Below are 26,164 nucleotides of genomic sequence, written 5' to 3' on the forward strand. Positions count from 1 at the left end.
AATCAACATCAGCCCTTGGTCCCGTCTCACTTCCCGGCGGAATTTGGACCATAGTCAGCTGACCATTGATCCTCACGTGACAGCTCCATGCCGGAAGACACGGCCAATCCACGCCTGGGTTTGACAGTTCCCTTGCTCAAGAGTTTAGTCCCCGCCTTCGCTCTTTACCTCCTGAAGTTCTCCTTCACTTGGAAAGGCGTAAGTGGTAAGACTGAAAATGGTATCCCTTTTCCTGCGCCCTCTGTCGACCTATGCTGAAATTGGCTTGGGAAGGCCAGTGAAGTAGGCGAACATCATTTTATCGTGCTTTGCTTTCTTGCCTTTCGCAGAAATTACGGTTTTTACAAATTGAAGGTTTGTGGCAACCTTGTGTTGAGCAAGTCTGTCCAAGCTGCGCCATTTCCCAAACAGAGTTGGCTCACTTAATGTCTCACTGTCACGTTTTGGTAATTCTTGCAATACTTTAAAGTTTTTTATTACTATATTTGTTAGGGTGACCTGTGATCGGTGATCTTTGATGTTACTGTTACGACTGGCTAAAGGCTCAGATGATGGTTAGCATTTTTTAGCAGTTTTTTAAAATAATTTTTTTATTTCTTTCTTTGACCCATGAGTTATTTAGAAGAGTGCTATTTAGTTTCCAAATACTTGGAGACTTTTTTCTCTTCTTTTATTTATTTATTTATTTGTGGCTGCACTGGGTCTTCATTGCTGCGCGGGCTTTCTCTAGTTGTGGCGAGTGGGGGCTACTCTTTGTTGCGGTGCGTGGGCTTCTCGTTGCAGTGGCTTCTCTTATTGCGGAGCATGGGCTCTAGGCTCGCGGGCTTCAGTAGTTGTGGCACGAGGGCTCAGTACTTGTGGCTTGCGGGCTCTAGAGCGCAGGCTCAGTAGTTGTGGCGCGTGAGCTTAGTTGCTCCGTGGCATGTGGGAGCTTCCTGGACTAGGGCTCGAACCTGTGTCCCCTGCATTGGCAGGCGGATTCTTAATCACTGTGCCACCAGGGAAGTCCGCAATAAAGTATTTTTAAATTAAGATATGTACTTTTTTTTTTTTTTTACACATAATGCTACTCCACACTGAATAGACTATAGTATAGTGTAAACATAACTTATGTGCACTGGGAAAGAAACAAACAAAACTCCTATGACTGGCCTTATTGTGGTGGTCTGGAACCAGACCTGCAGTACCTCTGAGGTATGCTGATACTTGAGCGACGGGAGTCAAAACTGAGAGCAGAGGTTCTCTAACTCTGGTTTCATTAAGAAGTAGCTGGTGAGACTGTTAAAAATTCAGGTTCAAACACACCTAGTGCCCAGATCTTAGTTTTTAATACTGTTCTCCAATAAAAGGAACCAGGGCTCCTTGGATAAATGGCTGGTTCTAGGACTGGGCAGGAAATTATACAGGATGCGCTTAGAGCATCTTGTAGTTCCAGAACAGAAGTCTCTCAGCCTCCATCTCGTCTCTCTCTCTCTCTCTCATACACACACACACACACACACACACACACACACACAGACACACAAATGGGGTATGTCAAAGAGACACAAGAGCCTACTGAATGAGCTCCCAATAGTCAAAGCTGGAACAATTTGAGCAACAAAGTAGCACTGGATAATAACCCAGTCTATAAAACCTCCATGAGCCCATGCTGATATAAATGAATGACTGAACAAATAAATAAATGGCAGAAAATAGACAAATATTTCCGTGCATAATTCCAAATAATTTATGTGGCTAGTCTACCCTCAAGAAGTTGAAGCGTGACTCTTCACACCTTACGCATGAACTGTGCACAGTGACTTCCTTCCACAGATGACAGTATTGGGGGCGGGGACTAAGTTTACAGTGTAGAAACATGACAAACATCGTCAGCCAGGTGGTGGAAGTTAACATCAACAGTGACAAGTCACACTGATACTGTGTACCCTTAATAACATGTGATGACAGTGGCACTTCACTTCTGTGGTCTTCCTCCCCCTCTGATCATGAGAAGCATAAGACAAACCCCAGTTGAGGCACATTCTCCAAAATACCTGACCACGACTTCTCATAACTGTCATCAAAAACAAGGAAAGTGTGAGAAACTGTCACAGCCATGAGGAGCCTAAGGAGATGTGACAGCTAAATGTAATGTGGTGTCCTGGGAGGATCCTGGCACAGAAGAGGGACATGAGGTAAAAACTAATGAAATCTGAATGAAGGATGGACTTTAGTTAATAATAATATAGCAATATTGGTTCATTAATTGTAACAAATGTACCATACTAATGTAAGATAATAATAGGGGAAACTGAGTGGGGGGTATATGGAAATTCTGTATACCATCTTCCCAATTTTTATGCATATCTAAAAACTATTCTTCTAAGAAAGCTTCTTTAAAAAATTTAAGTTCCAGGGCCCTACCTCCAATGATTCAGATTAGGAAAGTCTGTGGTGGGGTACAAGAATATGCATTTTTACAGGACCCCTAGATGATTACGATGCAGATAATTTGGGGTTGAGAAAACACTGTTTTCTGGGGGTGGAGTTTGGCTGGGGGGAGGTAATTCACAAGAAACCTTTGCCCAACTCTCTTCTTACATTCAGAGATTCTTCTGGACCACCCACTTGTGGTTGCCACTGTATTCTGACCGCAGATAAGATGGGGGTGAGTTTGGATAACCACAAACAGTTTGGGTTCCCTGCCCCTCTAAGCAGCACTATTGTAAAAGTTTCCATTTGTTTAAAGCTGTTAAGTTTCAGCTTAATTTGTTACGCAGCAATAGGTAACTAATATACCACCCGACCATGAAGCCAGAGACTTTCATTTCCAGTGTCATCGGGCTTCACTTGTTATGGAGGGTGGGACCCACACGGTGACAGCAACAGCATGAGTGCTTGTCAAGTGGCTCAACAGCATGAGTGCTCAGGTCATACGGGGCACCTGCCAATATCCGATTTACATTTTCTCATCAACAGATACATGGGGGTAGGTGTTTTCCATCCCAGTTAACAGAATGAGAAAACTGAGACTCAAACAGGGAAAATGACTTGCCCAAGGTGGCAAAGAAGGAAGAAGAGCCAGGCTGTAAATTCTGGTTCATCTGACGCCAGAGCCCTTTCCCCAGCCACAGTGCCCACGCCGCTTCCAACTCAACTTCCTCCTCTGCTCCTCCTCCCTCCCCGTCTTTTCCGATTTACTGAGCTGAAACCTGGCCCTTCTGTGAAGCCTCCTGACACCACCGTTTACCCTGCTCCCCTAGCCAGTCCCTCCGAAGGCAGCACATAGTTATAGACGCAATCACGCCTTTAAGCTATCAACCCTCTGATGTGTCCCTCTTCCTCATCTCAGTTAACAGCATCTGCTCAGTTGCTCAAACCCCAACCTGCCATGCCAACCTCGATCCGTCCTTTTCCTTACCAGCTCTCTCTGTGACGTGTGACCCCTCAGCAAGTCTGAGTCTACTTCTAACGTGATCCCTAAGCCTTGCGCTTCTGGCCTCTTCACTGCTTCTCCAGCCCAGGCCACCATCTCCCCTGAGGGCCTTCCAGCTACTCTCCAGGCCTCCCGTCTCACCGCCCATGGCCTCCACACAGCAGCTAGAGCTTTGAACAGCCTCCCCTGGGTCCCGTGGCAGAGTCAGCGCTTCGCCACGCCCACGCCGTGGCCTGGAAGCGGGTCTCGGCCTCAGCAGCCTCCTCGGTGTGGCTTCCCACCCCCGCGCCACCCACCTACTGGCCTGCCACTCCCTGTCACTCCCTCGGACTTGGCCCCCTGCTGTACTTTCCTCACGTCGCTTTGCTGTGGACACAAGGTCTGACTCCCCAGTGGCCATTTCTGCTTCCTCTTCTTTTCCTGGCAAATGGGATTCCAGTGTTGATCGGGTGACAACAAATCTGAGGGGAACACACTGCTTCTCCCCAGTCCTGGAGACAAATCTTGAGGGTCCGGGATAACGGTGGCCACTTCCCTTGCCACTGCCAGGGATCAGTTTAGAAAGAGCACGGGCTACAGTTCTGGCCGAGGAGACGTGAGGAGCGTTCTGTTGGGCGCTGCTACAAGCTTTCCTCACTCTTAAAAAGGGGAACAAGGAAGGGAGGGAGCTGCTCTCTGCCCTGCACCCTCCGAAGGTTTGGGTGCTCGCGTAGAAGAGGGGATTCTTGCTGCTGCTGCAGCCGACCTGCTGACGCTGGCCACCGCTGGCAGGCCTTGACTTCACCGTGGAGCCACTGGCACCACCACATGTCCTGAGAGCTTAAACCTACGCTGACTCCTCTGTTAGTACGGCCAAAAGCATACGCACTATCGATATCTAAACTCGCCTTTTTGCTGATTTATCACTGCTACCTTCCCGCTCCTAAAATGTAAACTCTGTGAGGGGAGGGGCCTTGCCCCTCCACATCACTATGTCCCCATCACGTGTCCGGCACAACTACAGTAGGTGCTTGATAAATGCGGGCTGCATGAATGTGTGAGGCTCCTCCAGGGCAGGGACTCAGTTTACTCGTCACTGTGGCTTTTGGGAGGGGCAGGGGCTCAGAAGCCTTTGCTGGATCAACAGGCAGGGAAGCCAGAAGACAGCTGCTTAGGAACCCAATTTAATAAGATTTACAAGTCGACACGTACAAAAAAAACCTAACAACGTACAAGTCATGGCAAGACTAGGGACGGAATCTGAAGGCAGAGAGACCCCCGGTAAGGGGCCCCAACACGGTGGAGATCTGAAGGTATTTTCCACTGATTCTCTACATCTTGGCCTTATCTAACGAATGTAACCAAGCCCGAAACTGAGGCTAAGATTGAAGAGCTACCCAGATGTAACCTTTCGCTCCCCAAGCCTCTCTGCTCTGGAAGGAGCGGAACTGAAAGAAGGCAGGAGACTATTAACCTAAAGAGAACAGAGCCTCTGGCACAGCTGGCAGGGCCTTCGCAGTGATCAGATGACTGTGCGTCCCCTGCCTGCTCGTGGCCTAATGCCTTTCGTGTCTGCAAGCTGGGCTGCCCGGTGGGGACACTGACGGGGCCAGGGAGGCAGAGGGGTACCTTGGAGTGGCTAAAGGAGACGTGACAGGGCTGGAGGTGCCCGTCCCAACTTGCTGCCCGCCCAGAATCACCACTGCAGAGGGCCGATGTCAGCCCCTAGCTCCTCCTCCTCCTCCTCCTCCTCCTTCAGCTGGAAGGGCTTCACGGGCCACCTTGCCCTGACGATGGGCTCCACGTGGTCCTGAAGCCGGTGCCGCTTCATGTGGGCATTTCGACTCTTGATCTTGTCAAACACCCTGAGGAGGCACCAGAGGACACAGGGGTCAGAACAGGGGGAGGCGGGTAGCCCTGAGGCAGGGACCCCAGGGGGCTGAGGGCAGGCGGTGTGGGAGCATCCAGGGAAAGGGCGGTACCTCTCACACTCCCTGCAGGGAAAGAAGCCCTGGCCCTCCCTGCTCCCCGGCAGCTCAGGGGTCCGCTTCAAGCTGGCGTTTGGGCTGGAGTTGAGGATGGACTCCCTCCTGTAACTCTTAGTCTTTATCTTTAATTCGGGGGTTGGACGGTGGCTGGGTCTCTCCCGAGGGCTACAAGTGATCTGCAGAGGGGGCAGAGATGATGAAAGGGTGCTGACCACCCCGCCGCCCTTCTAAGGGAGAAGCAGGGGTCCAGAGCACAAACGTCGCGGGGTGCACCCCCCCCACCCCCGCCCAGCTTGGATGGGCACCGGGCATCCAGATCCGCGCTGAACTCCAGAAGCCCTACCCCGAGACCCTCTGCCTTCGCTTCTGTCCTGTCTGCTTCATCTGGCTCTCTCTTGACCCTCTTTTCCAGCACTGGGGCTCGGCCGCAGTCAAACTTGATCATTTTTTTCCAGATGTAGTAATACTCAACACACTGGGCTACAGTTTTTGTCTGGATCTAGTGGAGGAAGACAGAAGCCGGCTAAGGACAGTGCCTCAGGAGCAGCAGTGAGTATGGCCTTGACGCCCTAAATCCCCTCCCCATGGGGCCAGCCGCCACTTTTTGAAAGCCCTCCTGAAACGTCTCTCCCTACGGCTTGGTATGCTCCTCTGCTACAGGGGACAGAGAATCCCAAAGTCCTCCTGGGGATGAAGGGGTTCAGAGAGAAGCCACCAGAGTCAACCCACCTAAGCTCTGCACGCTCTGAGCAACAAGGCTGGCCCAGGAACGCTTTTCTCCAGGAAAACGCACACAAAGGTACACACAAGGACGCTCACTGTGACATCCTGTGGAGCCACACGTCTACCGACTGGGACTAATTAAAGCAGAGTGTCCTTACGTGGCGGATACCTCATGGCCTTATGCGACAGCTGGGCAGAGCCCTCCAAAAAACTGAAGAGGAAGGAACACTTCCCAACTCATTCTGTAAGTTCAACATTTCTCTGATACCAAAGCCAGACAAAGATATTACAAGGAAAGAAAGTTACAGACCAATGTCCCTCATGAACATAGATGAAAAATTTTAAACAAAACTTTTAACGAATAGAATCCAACAATATATATATATATTTATAAAGGACAATATACCATGACTAAGTGGAGCCCATCCCAGAAACGTGAGATGGGTTGAACAATCTAAAATCAATGTAGTTCATCATATTAAACTTAAAAAAGAGAAATCATATGAGCATCTTGATAGGTGCAGAAAAAGCATTTGATACAATCCGATGTCCACTGCTGATGTAAACTCTCAGCAAAATAGGAATAGAAGGAACTTCTCTTCAACCTGATAAATGATACCTACAAAATCCTTACAGCTAACGGTGGAGTGGTTTCCCCTCAAATATCATGAACAAGACAAGGATTTCCACTCTCACCACTTCTACTCAATACTGTACTGGTGGTTCTAGAGTGCAACAAGGCAAGAAAAAAGTAAAGGCATCCAGGTTGGAAAGGAAGAAATAAAACTGTCTTTATTTGCAGATGATATGACTGTCTATGTAGAAAATCCAGTGGAATCCACAAAAAAGTTACCAAAACTAATAAGTTAGTTTGGCAACATTTCAGAACACAAAATCAATATAAAAATCAGTTTTATTTCTATACATACTAGCAACAAACCATTGGAAACTGAAATAAAAAAGAACTCTTTATAACATCATAAAAAACAGAAGTACTTAGGAATAAATCTGACAAAAAGTATGCAACAACTGTACACTAAAAACTTCAAAACATTGCTGAAAAGTTAAAGATTTAAATAGAGAGATATACCCTGTTCACGAGTCAGAAGACTCAATATTGTTAAGAAAACAACTCTCCCCAGTTGACCTATGGAGTCAAAAACAGTACCAATCAAATTCCTAGCAGGAATTTTTTTTATTTTGAAATTGACAAGTTATTTCTAAAATTCATAGGGAAATAAAAAGGATCTAGAATAGAAAAAATAACTTTGAAAAAGAATAACAAAGTTGAAGGACTAACATTTTCTGATTTCAAGACTTAGAATAAAGATACAGTAATAAAGACAATATGGGAATAGCTTAATAAAAGACAAACAGATCAATGGAACAGAATACAGAGTCCAGAAGTAGATGCATATATATATGGCCAACTGATATTTAACAAAGGTACAAAAGCAACTGAGTGGAGAAAATATGGTCTTTCCAACAAAAGGTATTGGAACAATAAATATCCATATGCAAAAAATGAACTCACCTCGCACCCCATACAAAAATAAACTTAAAATGGGTCATAAATCTAGAAATAAAACCTAAAACTATAAAGCCTCCAGACGAAAACATAGGGGAAAATCTTTGTGACTTTGGCTTAGGCAAAGATTTCTTAGATACAACATGAAAAGCACAGTCTATAAAAGAGAAACTAATAAGTTATGCTTAATCAAAATTAAAAACTTTTCTTCAAAAGACACTGTTAGGAGACTGACAAATTGCATATTGGGAGAAAATATTTCCAAAGCATAAGCATATATCTGGATAAAGGACTGGTGTTCAGCACAAAATAAGAACTCCTACAACTCAATAAAAACACAGACACCCCAATAAAAAGATAGGCAAAAGATATGAACAGACAGCCCACCAAAGAAGGTGCACATATAGCAAAAAAAGACAAAGATGCTCAGCATCATTAGTCATTAGGAAAATGGAGTCAGATGCTACTGTACACTCATTAGAATGGCTAAAATTAAAGAGACTGAGCATACCAAGTGTTGACGAGGGTGTGGAACAACTGGACCTTTCATAACCTGCTGGTGGGAATGGGAAATGGTATAGCCACTTTGGAAAACAGTTCGGCAGTTTCTTAAAAAGTTAAACATACATCTGCTATAAGTTACCCTCATTCCCCTCCTAGGTATTTATAATCCCACCCCCGTCCCCGCAAAAAAAAAAAAGGACCCAGTACATGTCCATACAAAGACTTTGTATGTGAATGTTCAGAGCAACTTCATCTGTAGTCATCAGTAACTGGAAACCGCCAACAGGTGGATGATTAAATGAACGGTGGTCCGTCCACACAATGGTACACTCCTCAGCAATAAAGGGATGAACTATTGGTACACACGACAACATGGATGAATCTCAAAATCATTATGTTGAGTGTAAGAAGCCAGACAAAGCAGATCACATGCTGTACGATTATTCCATTCATATAAACCTCTAGAAAATGCAAACTAATTTATAGTGACAGAAAGTAGACAAGAGTTGACTAGGGACCTGGGTGGCAGGAAGGAAGGGTTGCAAAGGGGCAGGAGGGAACTTTTGGAGGTGACATATTTTCATTATCTTGATCATGGTGATGGTCTTACAAGTGTATAAATATGTCAAAAACATTAAATCTTACACTTTGATTATGTGCAATTTTGTGTACATCAAGTTGAAAAAAAGAGCAAAATAATCAGCAGGATATTAAATATATGATCTCATCCTTTTTTTGAGAAAGTGCATATAGGTGTGTAAAATCCGTATGGGCAGTAAATGCCTGTCAGGTTATCAATCAGAAGTAGGATTGTGGGGAGGGGCCTGGAGGGCTTTATTTTGAACATGGGATTCCTTTCTGTACTGTTTGGGGTTGTTCAAAGCAATGGCTTTTTAGTTGTCAACTGTTCACAGCATGAGCAGAGTATCGCCCGACAGGCCCTGCAGTTCTAGCGCCTCGGCCGTGTGAGGGAGCCTTGTCTACACCAGCCTGCCACGTTCGCCTTACCGTCTTGTGTATCAAGTAGAAGTCCTTCTTGTGGGCACAGAACGCCTTCTTAAAGAGCCTCTTCTCCATGGGGTTCCAGATGTCCGAACCTATTGGAGAAACAGCCAAGAGGAGGAAGGATGTTTCTCCTTCTGGGACCACAGCCACGGCTGAAGTGCAGACTCCCCTCCTTTTTCAGGCCACCGAGCGCCAATTATATGCCAAGATTTCTGCTAAGCCCCTTACTTGCTTTATCTCACACAATCCTCACAAAAACCTTAGCAGGTAGGGGCTATTACCATCCCTACTTGACACATGCAGCAACTTGAGGCTTCCGCTGGTTAAGAGACTTGCCAAGGGCAGGCGGGGGCCCCAGGTTGCCTGACTCCAGGGCTGGAGTGCTCAGCTGCGGAACCTGAGCACCCCCCCCCCCAACCTGGCACCCCCTTTCTGGCCAGGCAGAGCCCATGAGGGAACCAGTGGAAAGGGGAAGGTTGGATCCAACTAGAGAACAGCACCCACTGAGCACCCCAGAGAGGACGGGCCCTTCTGGGAGGGCAGGTGCAGGCCCCAAGAGAACTCCGAGAGGCAAATGCAGAGCTTGCCACGGAAACTGACTGGCTCACAGGGGCCTCAGCCAGGCCCAAACCACGCGGGCAGCCACGCTCCAGTTACCTGTGTAGCGATAGTTGGCGAGAGGGTGAGTCCATGGCTTCTGGGGTCCTCTCAGTAAGAGGGTCTCCAGGGCAACCTGGAACGAGAGGAGTGGCGGGCAACTCTCTGAGGGAGGGAAGGTGAGGCAGAGGCCCGCCTTCATTCTTTCATTCATTCAAAAAATATGTGCAGCCCTCCCTAAAGCCACCCCTACCCCAGGGCGACTCAAAGTGTGGTCGGTCTGTGGACTGGCCACCAGCTGTGAACCACTTGGGACACATTGCCTACAGCACGAAGCGTACTGTTGAGTGCAGCTGACGTTACCTTTTTCATAGCAAGATTTACTTGATGAAGGAAACAGTGTGTGGACTTATTCTGGCACAAGCTCCTTATTTCTTCAAGGAGCAGCATTTGGAGTGGCACTGCCCCTGCCCTACCCCATTTTATGGTCCTCATAGCACTAATCATTATCTATCACTTTTAAAAAATGTATTTCATGTGTTCACTCTCCTAAAATGTAAGCCCTGCAAAGAGAGGGCATTTGTCTTGCTCAACAGCGTAACCCCGGTCGGGACTAGCTATGTAATTTGCAGGACCCAGCGCAAAATGGAAACACGGGGCCCTGTGTTCAAAAACTATTAAGAGTTTCAAGATGGTGGCAGCAGAGCATTAAGCCAAGAATGGGCCCCTGAGCTGGCCCCAGCCTGACACCGTGACATCACCAGGTATCAGGAGGACCCAGTAAATATGTGCTGATTACTCTGCTGAGCACCCGCCACGTGCCAGCCACTGCCTCTCAGCTTGAGAAAAAGCACCACGTAGCCCTGACTCTTGGGTCTCTAACTCGGGTGACGTGACTTCCTCTCCCACTACACAGAGTTGGACTTTATCTTCTAAATTTCAGGATTGTGAGGAGGGTCCTTGGAGGAGGCAGAGGCATTTCTGTTGCATCAGAGGTTTTCACACACCATTTTTAATCAAAAAGTTAAAGTTCAGTAAGTAAACCAGATTAATGCAGGCCCTGAGTTGGTTCTGCTAGGCACCCCCTCCCCAGTGCCGCTGAGATGAGGTAATGCTGGAGGAACCCTGGTGCTCTGCTGTCACCCCAGATAAATAACTGATTGAGCCCGTATGTGTGCATTTCCCCTATGTTCACAAGGACACCACCAGTCCCAAAGCGACCAGGGAGAAGGGTGGGTGGCCAGCCTTCGGTTCTCGTGAGCTGCAAAGCCCCAAGTAGAAGGCACGTGGCATGCGCCTAGAGCCCCTGGCCCTAAGAGAGCAGGGAGCTTCCCACAGCTCCTCTGAGCCCACCCTCGCCGGCACCTCACCTGGATGTTGCCCTGGGCTTCATGCAGGCAGTGCAGAGCGAGCTCCAGGTTGGCGCCCCCGCCCGGCATCGCGCTGGAGCAGGCCACGTTGCAGAGCTTGGTCACTGTTTCCAGCAGGCAGCCCGGCAGCGGGAAGGAGAGGAGACACAGAGGGTCAGCAAGGGCCAGAGAGGAAACCTCCCCGACAGCACAGATGGGGCGGGGGGCTCCTGTCACCATCTCCCTCTCCTCTCTGTTAAAAGCAGGCTGAGGGAAGGGAGGGACAAGGAGGACGGCAGAAACCCTGCTCCTGGCACCTGCTCTGGGTGGCCTGGCCAGCTACTGGGTGAGAGGAGAGGTGGGGCAAGGGGCTGCAGCACAGCAAAGCAATACTGCGCTGAAGGCCAGCTCTGCCCACCCCACCCCCGCCCGGGGATCACTGCTTCTTGGTCAAGGTGAGAACTGGGAGGAGAAACTCCTTGGAGATGGAGGAGGGCCCTTGGGAACCTGGCCCCAAAGTCTCAGCCACCTCTATCCTGCGTTTCCGGGTTGGTCATCACATCTCCCCATGGCTTCCAGACCAGAGAAGCTACATGCTCGTCAGTTCCAGCCAGTGATCGGTCCTGGAGCTCTGGGATCTCAGCCTGAAACCGGCTTCCTATGTTGATGTGTCTGAAATGAGGCCACACACACGGACATACAAGACATATGTGTGTGACCAAATGGGAAATAAAAGAGAGATGTGCGGTGAGCCCTGCTCTCAGGCCACAGCCCTGCTCTGTGGAACCCTTCGGCCATCTCTCAGACACAGGGAGTGCTCATCACCCCAACAGACACGCATAGGTATTCTAGAGACCTCTTGAGGGATACTCCCTTCCTTCCTCTGATTTGCTTTATCGCCAGATTTCTGGCCTCAGGCGTTTGGGGTCTAGGACAGGGGAGGTATGTGCTGATACCTGGCATGCTTCTACATCCAAGGTAACATCCATCTAGCCACAGTCCGTGGCTACACAAGAGTATCTCACTGTGCCATCACCAATTCTACCTAGAACCCCAGGGTGCTGGGCACTCTGTCCCCAGAGATCCAACTATGGTATGTCTGGACAGAAGGAATATTGGGGAAACACCTGGAAAAATCCACCACTTCTCTCCTAGAGAGGCTCTGGATCTAGACCTGATTTTCCCGTGATGAAGGCTCCCTTGGGAAAAACTGACACTGGAATGCAAGGAGGGTAAAAGCATCCCCACTTTGGAAGGACCCTCAGGTTCTAAGTCTGTTCCAACTCACGGTTCAGTGCTGATCTTGGTGTCGTCCTTCACCACACAGATGCCAAAAGAGCCATCCACGTGATCTGGAAAACACACAAAGAAGAGCCTCAAGAAGACTGGCTAGAACTGACCCACGAGGCCCTTTCTGCCTGCTTTTCCAGAGCATCTAAAAGCAGGCTCTTTAAGATTGCATGGTATACACACACTACTATATATAAAATAGATAATCAACAAGGACCTACTGTATAGCACAGGGAACTATACTCAATGCTCTGTAATAACCTATATGGGAAAAGAATCTTAAAAAGAATAGATATGTGAATATGTATAACAAACTCACTTTGCTGTACACCTGAAACTAACACAACATTGTAAATCAACTATACTCCAATATAAAATTAAAAACTAGAAAAAAAAAGATTGCATGGTATGGAGTTTCCTTAAAAATTAAAAGTAGAACTACCATATCATGCAGCAAACCCACTTCTGGGTATTCATCCAAAAGAACTGCAGTCAAGACCTCAAAAAGAGATCTGAACTCCCATGTTCACTCCAGCACTATTCACAATAGCCAAGATGTGGAAACAACCTAAATGTCCATTGACAGATGAGCACATAAAGGAAATGTGATATAAACATACAATGGAATACCATTTAGCCTTAAAAAAAGGAAATTCTGCAATATGCAACAACATGGATGAACACTGAGGACATTATGCTAAGTGAAATAAGCCAGTCGCAGAAAGAGAAATACTGCATGACTCCACTTATATAAAGTATCTAAAGTAGTTGAATTCATATTGATATAATCAAAGAGTGGAATAGGGGTTACCAGGGGTTGGGGGAGTGGGAAATGGGAGGTTACTAATCAATGGGCATAAAGTTTCAGTTAAGCAAGCTCTAGAAATCTGCTGTATAACATTGTACCTATAGTCAACAATACTGTATTGCACACTTAAATATTTGTTAAAAGGGTAGATCACAGATTAACTGTTCACATCACAATAAAATAAAATAAAAAGATTGCATAGAAGGGGGATAAGACTTCTGAAAAAGTGGAGTAAGGAACTCAGCAAAACAACCAATTTACTGATAAAAATCATTAAAAAAAAAAAAAAAAAAAGAACGGTAAGCTAAAGTCTCTGCAAGTTGTCCTAAAGGCATACAGCATTTTAAGAAATACTCATTCAAGAAAATCTACTAAATCTTGGTAAGAACAGTGAGAGTCTGTGGCACTGGAGCCATGGCCCACTCCCTTACCCACCTAGCCCCCAGCTCTTTGTAACGGAAGCTCTACCCAGGTAGGTGCAGCCAAGGAGATGGGGGCTTCTTCTTCCCCCGGCTCCCATGCTTAAAGAATTAAAGTAAGATAAAATAAAAATTCCTCATCAAAGAGAAAATGCCATTAAGAGATGGAACTTATTTTTTTACAAAGAACCAAATGTGGACTTCCCTGGTGGTCCAGTGGTTAAGACTCCACTCTTCCACTGCAGGGGGCACGGGTTCAATCCCTAGTCGAGGAACTAAGATCCTGTATGCTGTGCGATGCAGCCAAAAAAAAAAAAGAAAAAAGAACCAAATGGAAATAATTCTGGGGTTAAAAAAGTACAATAAGCAAAATAAGGCTCAACAGTAGATCTGAGCTGGCAGAAGAAACGATCAGCAAACCTGAAGACAGAACAATGGAGACTATGAAATCTGAAGAACAGAGAGAAAAAAATGTAGGAGAGTGAAGACAGCCTCAGAGAAATGTGAGATGTCATTAAATGCAACAATATACATGTAGTGGGAGTACCAGAAAGAGGGGAGAAAGGGACAGAATATTTAAAGCATTAATGGCTAAAAATTTCCCAAATTTGATGAAAAACAATATGTATGGGCTTCCCTGGTGGCGCAGCGGTTGGGAATCCGCCTGCCAGTGCCGGGGACACGGGTTCGAGCCCTGGTCCGGGAGGATCCCACGTGCCGCGGAGCAACGGGGCCCGTGAGCCACGGCCGCTGAGCCTGCGCGTCTGGAGCCCGTGCTCCGCAACAAAGAGAGGCCGCGACGGTGAGAGGCCCGCGCACCGCGATGAGGAGTGGCCCCCGCTCGCCGCAACTGGAGAAAAGCCCTCGCAGAGAAACGAAGACCCAACACAGCCATAAAAAACACAAAAAAGAAAACACAACTGCATAAAACAGTATGTATTGTGGGCCTATGCCATAGAAATATGATATATTTGAAGAGATCAGAAATGGGAAGTAAGAAGGTTAATGTAACAGTCTCTATAAATCATGCTTGCTTTCCTTTCTTCTCTCAGTTTTTTTACACGAAATAAAATTGCATAAAGCAATAAACATGACCAGTAAGGTATTACTGGGTCTCTCACATATAAGAGCAAAAGACTTAGAAGGAATAGAGCGAGATAGGAGCAGTATCTCTATATTTCATTGTTAATGAGTTATTACACATCCTAACAGATTCTGGTAAGACGTATATTTTAAGTCCTAGAGCAACCACTAAGAAATGACTAAGAAAAAGTGAAAAATTAAAGGAATTAAAATGTTACACGAGAAAATACTTAACGCAAAAGAAAGGAGGAACGGAGGGAGAGAAAGACATGTAACATACAGAAAATACAAAGCAAAATGGCAGATGTAAATCCAACCATATCAATGTAACATTAAACAAGAATGGATTAAACAAACCAATCAAAAGGCAGAGTTTGTAAGACTGGATAAAAAAACACATGATCCAACTAATGCTGTCTGTAGGTAACATGCTTTATTTTCAAAGACACAAACAGGCTGAAAGTAAAAGAAGAGAAAAATATATACCAAGCAAACAACAACCATAAAAGAGGTGGAATGGCTATACTAATGTCAGGCACATTAGACTTTAAAACAAAAAATATTACTAGAGATAATGATAAAATTATTGTAATAATGACAAATGATATCACAATCACATCATAATGATAAAAGGTCAAGCCATGAGGAAGATATGACAATTACAAACATATACACACCTAAAAACACAGCCCCAAAATACACGAAGCAACAAACGACAGAACTGAAGGATGAAATGAACCATTAAAAAATAATAGTCGGAGATTTCAATACTTTGAACAGTAGATAGGGCAACTAGGCAGAAGATCAACAAGGAAATTGAAACTAACTAGACAAAACAGACAAAATACAGCATTCCACCAGACATCAGTAGAATACATTCTTCTCAAATTCACATGGAACATTCTTCAAGACAGACCGTATTCTAGCCCATATAACATGCCTCAATAAATTTTAAATGTTAAAATAAATTTAAGGGGATTCCCTGGTGGTCCAGTCGTTAGGACTCCACGCTTCCACTGCAGGGGGCATGGGTTCGATCCCTGGTCGGGGAACTAAGGTCCTGCAAACTGCACAGCACAGCCAAAATAATAAAAATAAATAAATTTAAAAAGAAACAAAGTATGTTCTCTGACCACAAGAGAATTAGATTACAAGTCAATAAAAGGCGGCAATTTGGAAAATTCACAAATATGTGAAAATTAAGCAACACACTCCTTAATAATCAGTGTATTAAACAAGAAGTGGAATGATAAATTAGAAAATACTTTAGCTGAATGAACATAAAAACACAACATACTAAAACTTACAAAATGTAGCTAAAGCAATGCTCAGAAGGAAATCTATAGCTGTAAAATGTCTGTATTAAAAAAGAAGAAAAATCTCAAATCATTTATGGTCAACTGATTTTCCACGAAGGTACCAAGACAATTCAATGAGAACAGAACAGTATTTTCAAGTGCTGGAAGAACTGATACATACATGCAAAAGAATGAATTTGGACTCCTACCTCATACAATATATAAAAGTTAACTAAAGATTGATCGAAGACCTAAAAATAAGTTGGACTTCATCAAAATTAAAAACTTACGTACTGCAAACCATACCATAAATAAAATGAAAAGACAACCCACAAAATGGGAGAGAATTTGCACATCATGCATCTGATAAGGGGCTTGCGTCCAGAATATATAAGGAACTGATACAACTCAATAATAAAAAGATAAGAATTCAATTTAAAAAATGGGCAAAGGATCTGAATAGACATTTCTCCTGAGAAGATATACAAACGGATAATAAGCACATGGAAAGATGCTCAACATCATTAGCCATCAGGGAAATGTAAATCAAAACCACAATGAGCTACCACTTTACACCCACTAGGATGGTTATAATAAAAAAGACAGATAAGAAGTGTTAGCAAGGATGTGGAGAAATTGGAACTTTCATACAATGCTGGTGGAAATTTAAAATGACTCGGCCATTTTGGAAAACAGTCGGGCAGCTCCGTAAACGGTTAAACATAGTTACCCTTTGACCCAGCAATTCCACTCTGAGGTATATACCCAAGAGAAATGAGGACTTATGTCCAACAAAAACTTACACATAAATGTTCTTAACAGCACATTTGCAATAACAGCACATTTTCGTCCCTTGTAATAGCCAAGAGACGAAAACAACCCAAATGCTCGTCAGCTGATGAATGGATAAATAAAACGTCGTCTATCCAGAGAATGGAATATCACTCATCCATAAGAAGAAATGAAGCACTGATGCAAACTACAACGTGGATGAACCTTGGAAACATTATTCTAAGTGAACAAACTAGACACAGAATGTCACATATTGTATGATTCCAATTATATGAAATGTCCAGAATAGGGAGACCCATAGAAAAAGTAGGTTGGTAGACTGGTGGTTGCCCAGGGCTGAGGAGTTGGGGGCTACAGGGCCTGTGTGTAACCGCTCGTGGAAATAATCTTCTGAGGTGATGAAAATTCTCTAGAATTAGATTGTGTGATGGGTGTACAATCCTAAGGATACACTAAAAAAACACTGTACACTTTAAATATGGCGTGTGAATTATATCTCAATAAAGCTGTTTAAAAAATTACTCGAGGGCTTCCCTGGTGGCACAGTGGTTGAGAATCTGCCTGCCAATGCAGGGGACACGGGTTTGAGCCCTGGTCTGGGAAGATCCCACATGCCGCAGAGCAACTAGGCCCGTGAGCCACAACTACTGAGCCTGCGCGTCTGGAGCCTGGGCTCCGCGACAAGGGAGGCCGCGAACAGTGAGAGGCCCGCGCACCGCGATGAGGAGTGGCCCCCGCTTGCCGCATCTAGAGAAGGCCCTTGCACAGAAACGAAGACCCAACACAGCCAAAAATAAAAAAAAATTAAAAAAAAAAAAAATTACTCGAAAGGGCAGGCAGAAGGGTGGTTAGGCTAAATGGCATCTATTTTCTTTCTGGCTACAAAATTATAAGCACCTAGAAGGCGGCTGGTCCCAGATGGTCCTGGGATAGTTCTGAACAGCAACGGGACCCCCAGACCAGACCCAGGCGTAGGCCAGAGAGAATGGCTGGACCAGATTCTACAGGGGGCGGGGTCTGGCCCCCCGCAGGCCCGTCGTGGGGTGATCAACCTCACTCACCAAGCATGGCGCTGACGAGCCTGTCGGGACGGGCCTGAGCCGACGTGGGACAGAGGGTGTTGAAATACAGCCCAGAGCCCTCCCGGATGGGGCTGAGCATCGGGGGCGGCGTGTAGGGAGGGCACCAGGACAGTCCCTTCAGCAGGCGGTCCACCAGGAGCACGGGCGAGCGCAGCCAGCTCTGGCGGCATCCCCCCGGGCCCGGCTCCCCGGACGTGGAGGGCGGAGGAGGGATGAGCGGTGCCTTGGGCCGGGGCAGCTTCTTCCGCTTCCTGTGTTGGCTGCTCTCCTTGCTGTCTCTCTCTTCCCCGTCCTTCCCCTGTCCCTGGAGAAGAAGAGACTTCAGAGCCACGGGGGTCACCTGAGGCCACCGGCCCCACAGCTCAGTCCTCAAGATGGCATGAGAGTGGGAAAGGGTACTGACCAGCCAGATGCACACCCAGCATGGCCGTGCCCAGAGTCCTCCACGCGGGAAGCCGAGCAGGGCCACCACGCCTGAGCCAGACTCCAGACCCTAAGCCGGGCGACATTTGACGCTGGAGCCTTCTCAGGCACCCACCCCCCGCAAGGAGAGGCCCTCACTCAGACCATCTTGGAAACTCATGTCCGTTGTTAAAATGACTGGCACTTAAAGTGTGGGGGCCAGATGGATGCCACAGCATGACAAAAGGAAAAACTGTTCCCCTCAAAATGACAGCAGCTCCTGTGAGACAAACAGTGGGCTCCATGCACCCCGTCCCCGAGTCCGGCACGAACTTCTCCAGGTGGGGTCTTCCAGCACAGGCTGAAGAGACGATGGCTTGGACTTGCTACACTCTCCCTTACCTCCACGCAATCTCCCCTCCTCTCTGCCCGTCTCACTCCTCCTCCTCCTCCTCCAGATCTCAGCTCCGATACCCCCTCCTCAGGCAGGGTCTCTGGTGCCCCCTCGGGGCTCCCACGGCTCCCTCTCCCAGCCCGGCCCATTCTGGGTCGTCAGTGTCCGGGGATGGGTCTATCTACTCCGCTGGGCTGGGAGCCCCAGGGGACAGGGGCAGGCCTGCTGTGGTCGCTGCAGTGTCCCCAGCCCTGCCCAGCACAGGGCCAGACACAAAGGAAGTTCACTGGAGGTTGAACGGATGAATGAACACGCAAACCAAGCTCTTCTGGAGTCAGGATTTGGGGGCTTTTCTCACAGCTCCCACTGGCAGGGGGAAAGCAGCTGGAAGGAAGTGCACCTACTTCCTTCAGCACCCACCTTGCTCCCCGGGGGATGTTTCGCTGCAGCCACAGGCACCGACACAGGGACCACCAAAGGGGCTGCGGTCATGTTGTCCAAGGGCTTCCTGGCTCCCGGGGGACTCTGCCTGTCCCCCTCCGGCCTCAGCACCTGTCCTGGTGGCTTGCAAAACTCCATGCCAAACACCTACACACAGAGAAGAGCCAGCCCTTTAAGAGACACAGTAGGTAGGGAGCAAGGGGCCCCTCCAGAGCAGCACAGCCCTGACTCCCGGCCCCCAGCCAGGCTCCCCACAGGAGGACGGCTCCATCCTGAGATGAATGGCAGCTTCGCGCCCCTTCACCTGCGGCTCCTGCTTCCCTCGAGGTGATGGCCACTGGTCGCTGTGAAAACACATGTGGCTGCTCAGCCCTTTCTCTGTATAAAACACCTGGCTGCAATTCTTGCAGACGTAAGTGCTCCTTGGCTCTGCCCCGTCTGTGGGACCACCACTGTGCTGGTGACTGTGGGGAAGAAAGGGAGGATGGGACGCCGTCCCCAAACACTGATCCCCTGACAGCTCTGGACGAACCCTAAGAAATGGAGACAATGCCCCCGATTCTCCGTGGCCTGGTGCTCGCCCCTTCAGGAGTGAAGCATCCAGAGCTCGCTCACCCAGGGCCAGCACATCAAAGCCACCAGAGGATTCCCGAGGGGCTTCTGAACTTACCAGCCACCTGCCATGTTCTCCTCCTTCATCGGGTGGGGGAGCCGGTAGATACTTCCACCCTGAAGATGAAAATACATCTGAGCCAACATATCAGAGATGAGATGCAAGAGTGAAAACTATAAGACTCGGAAGAAAACACAGGTGTAATTCTTGGTGACCCTGGAGTAGGCAGTGGTTTCTTGGTGACTCCAAAACCAAACAAAAGACAGAACGTATTGGACTTCATCAAAACTTACAACTTCTGTGCTTCAAAGGACATCATCAAGAAGTGAAAAGAGAGAATAAGAGAAAAGAGTTGCAAATCATGTAGCTGATAAGGGACTATGTATCTTTATGTATCTATAATACATAATGAACTCTCACAGCTCAATAATAAAAACACAACCCAATTTAAAAATGGGCAAAGACTCTGAAAAGACACTTATCCAAAGAGGATATACAAATGGCCAATAAACACATTAAAAGATGCTCAAGAGTATTAGCCATCGGGGAAATGCAAATTAATCCATAATAAGATTATCATTTCCCACCCACTAAGGTGGCCGTAATGAAAAGAAACCACTGGACGATAACAAGTGTTGGCGAGGATGCAGAGCAACTGGAGGCCTCATGCACTCTGGGTAGGAATATAAAGCAGCACAGCTTTTTGGAAAAGTCTGGCACTTCCTCAAATAGAATTACCCTATAGCCCAGCAATTCCCCTCCTAGATATTTCCCAAGAGAAATGAAAACATATGTCTAAACAATAATCCGTACACAAATGTTCATAGCATTATCACAATGGCCAAGAAGTGAAAACAACCCAAATATCTATCAACTGATGAATGGATAAATAAAATATGGTGTATCCATACAATGGACAGATTACTCAGCAATAAAAAGGAATGAAGTTCTGATCCATGCATGCTACGACACAGATGAACTTTGAGAACATCACGTTAAGCGAAAGAAGCAAAAGACACAAAAGGCCATGTAGCGTATGATTCCAATCACATGAAGTGTCCAGAATAGGCAAATCCATGGAGACAGAAGGTAGATTCATGGTTGCCAGGGGCTAGGAGGGATGGAGAGATTGCGGGTGACAACCAAGGGTGTGGGGTTCCTTTCTGCGGTGATGAAAGTGTCTTGGCAAAGAATGGCGATGGGTGCATGACCTTGTAAACATACTAAAAACCACTGGATGGTACACTTCAAAACGGTGAATCAGATGGTACGTGAATATTAAAGCTGTTAAAAAAAAAAAAAAAGAGGAGGAGGCAGCTGTGGTGTGACAGGAAGGACGCTGGCCCTCGGAGCATCACGAAGACACGGGGCCGAGCTCTCTGCGCCCAGGACCTCGTGGGCACGACGTGGGAGGACCCAAGCTGCTCCACAAGGGCGCACCGGCGCCAGGCTGCAGCAGGGGCCAAGTCCGACTTGTGGACCTGTGATTCACAACCAGAAAAGACAGCATTTCACATACGAATATCCAAGGCAAAGGAGCTCTGCCTTTACATTCTCTGAAGAAGTGAAGGAGGCAAATCCAAAAGGAAGCGAAAGGCAGAAAGAAAGCAAATAGAAAAAGTTTAGTGAAGAAACATGACACAAAGTGTCTCTGACAACTCTAAAGCCCTGTTCTGTTTTGTGTGTGTGTGTGTTGCGAGGCAGAGGGTGTTGGGAGGAACCGTCACTTCTCTGGACCTTCATTCCCCCCTCTGTAAACAAACTGCATCTGAGGATTTGCTGAGGTTAAATACGGTGCCTGGACAAGTTAGAAACACGGAAACAGGTAAGGACGAGACTCTGCCTCCCGCATGGTCAGGTCCCGTGAGAGGGCCCTGGTACCTGGATCCTGTTGAATATCGTCAGCTTGGACTTGGAGTCCCAGGGGGGATCCGCTGGAGGCCCGGCCGATGACGAGAAGGAGGCCATGGCTACCTGGCTTGGAGAAGCCGCACAGCGCATATCCATTTTCACCTTCGCCTTCCGGAAGCCTGAAAAGCGCTGGGCCCTGGAGTTGCCAGAGAAGAGCCTGTAGCCTCCGCCCCGGGAGCAGGCCGGGCCCTTTTCACCTTTTGTGGCCCCAGAAGCCGTGCCATCCTCAGCCTGGGCCTGCTTCCCTGGGAGGTGGGCTCTGGATGGCTCCTCCCCTCCTAACTGGGTCTGACGCAGGCCCCCGGGGGAGAAGATGTTCCCCAGGTCCAAGGTCCCTTTCGAGGATCTCAACTGCTTGGGCAGAGAGGAGATGTCTGGGTTCCTGGGAGGGTCCAGGGACGACGCTGTGAGGGCAGGTGGAGCGGCAGCCACTTTTGCTCTTCCCTTTGTGTCCTGGCTCACGCTGCCGGGGGAGGCCTCTGTGGGGAAAGCGGGTGTGGATTTTCTCCTGCGGGCTAGGGATCCCTCTGGCTCAGGGTTCACAGGGCCAGCATGGAGAGAGTCAACAGTGGGCGCCATAGGCGGGGGCTGCTGCGGCCACAGCCCCTGCAGTGACTTCAGGGCAACTTGCTTGCTGTCGGGCGTGGGAAGCTGGGAGGAGGCGGCGGCCACCTGGGTGTGGGAGAAGATCCGCTGGGACTTGGTGATCATCTGGAACACCTGCATCTGCTCGTGGCTCACCAGAGACTCCTGAGACTTCAGGAACAGCTGCCGCAAGAGCGGCGTGGCATCCGACGGGAGGCCGCTGGACTTCGGGCCGTCCTGGGGGCCAGGCTCACCAGGGTTCTGCCACGAGAAGGAGTCGCAGTCAAACTTGCTCATCTTGGAAGCCCACGAGTCATCTTCCCCGCTGGTACTGGCATAGCTGGGGTCACCCGAGGCCTCCCCCGGTGCCTTCAGGAGCGTGGGAGGGAAGGGCGGCGTGTCTTCCAGACCGGTGCCCCGGCTGGGTGAGGGCTCCCCCGCAGGGGAGTCGCTGCTGAGCCCGGGGCCAGGCTCGGAGCCCTCCTGGGACGGCACTGCAGAGGGCTTGTGGACGACAAACATACTGTTTCCTTTGCACTTAGGGCAGCCCGACAGGTTCCGGAGCCACTGGAAACTGTGGCTTGATGGCTGGGAACTGGCGGGGACAGTCTGGCCACGGAACAGAGGCAGGCAGGGGGGCAGGGGAGCGCCCTCGGGCCAGCCCTCCAGGGATGACGGGGGCTGGAGCAGCGGCGGCTCCGGCTCGGCTGGGTCGGGGCCGCTGTCCTCCGCTGCCCGCGAGTGGACGGCTGTGGACACGTCAGTGGCAGGCTCCTTCTGTGGGGGCCGGGGCTCCTCGGGAACCTCAGTGCCCAGGGCTCCTGGGGCCGCCGGGGTGCTGGCTGGGCCGCAGAAGGAGGAGCCCGATGCGGGCAGGCAGGAGCAGGCCGTGTTCCTCCCTTCGCGGCTGTCTGAAGGCCCTCCCGGGGCTGGCCCGGGAGAAGGGACCTTCTGGTGCACGATGCTGCTCACGATACAGCGCAGGAGGTCTCGGCTGGGCAAGAGGGAGCTGGGGGACGGGGCCTCCGGGGGCGCCAGGGGCCACAGGCTCGCAGGCGCGGGCTGGCTGGCCACCTCGTGCGCGTGGGGTGAGCTCCCGCTGGCCTCCTCCTCCGGGGGGGCCTCCTTGAGGATGCACAGGCCGTGCTGGACCTCGTAGTGCCGGCGCAGGGAGCGGTAGTCGCAGTAGCTCTTGCTGCAGCCCTGCTCGATGCACACAAACGGCTTGGTCTTCTGGTGGGTGAGCATGTGCCCGGTCCTGGAATCACATGAGGAGGAGGTTAGCGGGTGTCTCGGCGTGGGTCACGCACTGCAGGACCTCAGGCGTGTCCCCAGGGGGCAGCAGCATTGCAACTCAGAAACTGTGCTCAGAACCTATGACGAAAGACCCCTGCTACGGTCAAAGCCGTCTGGAAGGGGGAGCTCTTTCCCTCACCCTTAAGCAAACCCCGAATCTGAGATTAAAAAAAATCAGTGGGAGCCAAGTCAGAGTTCCCCAAAGTGGGTTCCTAAGGAACACCAGTCTCCGGAGTTGCTCCCTGAGGACTTGGGCTCAGCTGGCAAATAAGTTTTGAAAAAACAGTTTACTTCTTGGAGGTTCCTAGTAGCAAACTGAAAAGCCACAGAATAGATAAAGAAATATCTGTTTAACTTTCCATGTCTCTCAAACTTGTTTGCCCACAAAACCATTTTTTAAAATAGCCCCTTTTAGCATCCCCGAGAACCAGAGAACCAGAGTTCTGAGAATGCACTTGAGGAAATGCTAACTTGGGGATGATCCTTCCTTGAACACAGGAGTCTTCACCTTCCCATAGGATTCCTCTAGACAGCTACCTGGGAGCCCCACAGCAAAAAAAAAAAAAAAAAGCCAGATTTGCCTATAATTTCTGCAAATATAAAAGAATGCAAGTATGTATTATATTTACATCATTCTTATATCTACATTAATATATTACAAATATAAACAAATGGGTAAATCACCCTCTGGGTTCCCAACAATCCTACTCCGGATGGTTCTAATCGATGTGGCCCAATAAATAATAAAACCCTTTTCCAAATGTGGACCCTTGGCCTCCATCTGAGGGAAGCAGCAGAGAGGGGATCCGGAGACCCACTTTCCAGCCCTAACTGTTACCAGCTTGTGACAGGAGTAAATCATTTCGCATCCTTCACGGGGAGAGGGGAGAGGATAAAATGAAAGCGGGATTCATCGAAGCCCTCAGTAAAGGCTGGGCGAGCTGTAAAAATGCAAGGGATCGTCCTCGCCCACTTACAAGTCTCTCGGTTTGAAAGTCTGTCTCTCCTCCCTCAGCAGCAAGAAAAGCTTATCATTTCTAAGACATGAAGAACAAACGGAATTCTGCTCCTAACTCTTATACTGAGCTTGCTTTTTTTTCGTTTTTGTTTTTGTTTTTTTGTTTTTTTTGCTTTTTAAAGTCAAGTTAAAAAAAAATGAATTAAAGAAAGGGGGAATTAAAAAAAGAAAAAAAAAGAGTGAACACTCCATTGCCATGTTCTAGAAACAGGCATTTCAGAACCCCTCACGCCCTGGTGTTATCCCAACACATATTCATCGTGAAGTGCATATCTGTTTTGCTCAGACACCTACCAGGGACTCTGAAAATTTCTCTACAGAGTTAGCCCAACTCCCTCCATGACAAAATTGCCTCCGGAGTGTGTTTTTAAAGCACAAGGGTCCTGTCTGCAAATCGCAGCGGCGCTCTCCTCACCGGAGTGAATTTGGAGGCTGGGGAGGGCGGCCTGTCCTGGGCAGTGTAAGCCCTGCCCCCCAAAACACTGGCCATGGGAGGAGCACAGGTCGCACACACCTGGGACACCCGGCGGTGGGGGGCGGTGCAGGTGGATGGGAGGGGATGCAAAAGAACCAGGAACACGCCCAGCCCCCAGCAGCCCCCTGAACAGACGTCCTGACCAGACTCCTACATACAGGTGGTCCTGGCGCTTAAAGGCCTTGCTGCAGGTTTTGCACACGTGTCTCCTCTCCTGGCTGTGCGTCACGTAGTGCTTGCTGAGAGAACTGGCGCTGCTGAACACCTTCCCACACAGGCTGCAGTCCAGGAGTGGGTTCTGAGGGGAGTTGTGCTGCCGCTTCCCTTTCCTTGTGCTCCTGGACGTGGCCCTGCCTCCTTCGTCAGCCTCTTTGGGCACCTTGAGCACGCCTAGCCCCAGGTCTAGACAGAGGGAGAAAGCACAGGTTATGACATCCGGGGACATCGGAGCCCGGGCGGAAGCACTCTACCACCCTCGGACCACAGCGGACTCAGGGAGTTGGCCAAGAACCCTTACCCCAACTTCAGCAGCTTCACTCGCAGAGAAGGCCAGGTTTAGCACCAGGTGAAGGGGAGAAGGGACCCTGGTCAGGCCACCCCTCCAGGGCAGCACCCAATCTTGAGGCCTCACTTGGGGGGTAAGGGAGGGGACAGCAACAGTCTGAGCGCTTCCAGGACAGAGTGACACGACGGGCGGGGCTTCATGACCGTAACATCAACAGCACACTTGCAAGTGCAAGCCAGAAATGCACAATGCAAAATCTTAAAAAGTTTAAGTCCTTTCTCCCAGCCAATTCCACTCTGGGTTTTTTAATTAAGGAAATTAACGTAGATCTGTACAAATTAACGGAGATCTTGCAGTTAACTGCAAGCGAGTTAACTGCAGCATTGTTTTTCCTGGTGAAATGTGAGAAACCACCTAAAAACTGACACGAGGGCAGGTGGGTGACTGCATTCTGGTCTCAATGGTCTATGGCGCAGGCATTTAAGATAAAACTGCAGGAAAATATCTGATGACGTGAAAGGATGTTCATGCTGTACCACTAAGTGCTGTGCCACTAACAAGCAGACTGCTGAAAAACAGAATGATCTAGTCTTTAAAAGGGAAAAATAAATTTGAATAGAAAACAAACAGAATGGGATTGATTGGTAGGATCATGGATCAA

General features: G+C 48.6%; 1 protein-coding gene and 1 long non-coding RNA gene across 2 annotated transcripts in view; one reads left to right on the forward strand and one right to left on the reverse strand.

Moving 5' to 3' along the window:
• The first annotated feature begins 99 nt into the window (after positions 1 to 99).
• Positions 100 to 8,907, forward strand: LOC137753762 (uncharacterized). The gene is made up of 3 exons (XR_011071571.1): positions 100 to 205; positions 5,841 to 5,934; positions 6,046 to 8,907. It is a non-coding gene; the product is annotated as an uncharacterized lncRNA (long non-coding RNA).
• The window catches only part of ZNF541 (zinc finger protein 541), a 35,766-nt gene continuing 14,204 nt past the window's right edge, over positions 4,603 to 26,164 (reverse strand). The window contains exons 4-17 of the mRNA XM_068529069.1: positions 25,157 to 25,400; positions 21,595 to 23,467; positions 19,771 to 19,829; positions 19,405 to 19,564; positions 19,080 to 19,247; positions 17,843 to 18,167; positions 12,380 to 12,443; positions 11,621 to 11,763; positions 11,113 to 11,216; positions 9,803 to 9,878; positions 9,149 to 9,237; positions 5,729 to 5,884; positions 5,380 to 5,561; positions 4,603 to 5,262 (exon numbers count right to left, since the gene is read on the reverse strand). Of these exons, the coding sequence (XP_068385170.1) occupies positions 5,094 to 5,262; positions 5,380 to 5,561; positions 5,729 to 5,884; positions 9,149 to 9,237; positions 9,803 to 9,878; positions 11,113 to 11,216; positions 11,621 to 11,763; positions 12,380 to 12,443; positions 17,843 to 18,167; positions 19,080 to 19,247; positions 19,405 to 19,564; positions 19,771 to 19,829; positions 21,595 to 23,467; positions 25,157 to 25,400 (3,812 nt within the window). The 3' untranslated portion in view covers positions 4,603 to 5,093. The remainder of the gene's footprint in view (positions 5,263 to 5,379; positions 5,562 to 5,728; positions 5,885 to 9,148; positions 9,238 to 9,802; positions 9,879 to 11,112; positions 11,217 to 11,620; positions 11,764 to 12,379; positions 12,444 to 17,842; positions 18,168 to 19,079; positions 19,248 to 19,404; positions 19,565 to 19,770; positions 19,830 to 21,594; positions 23,468 to 25,156; positions 25,401 to 26,164) is intronic.

Source organism: Eschrichtius robustus, chromosome 19 (assembly GCF_028021215.1).
Source record: "Eschrichtius robustus isolate mEscRob2 chromosome 19, mEscRob2.pri, whole genome shotgun sequence".
NCBI classification, from domain to species: domain Eukaryota; kingdom Metazoa; phylum Chordata; class Mammalia; order Artiodactyla; family Eschrichtiidae; genus Eschrichtius; species Eschrichtius robustus.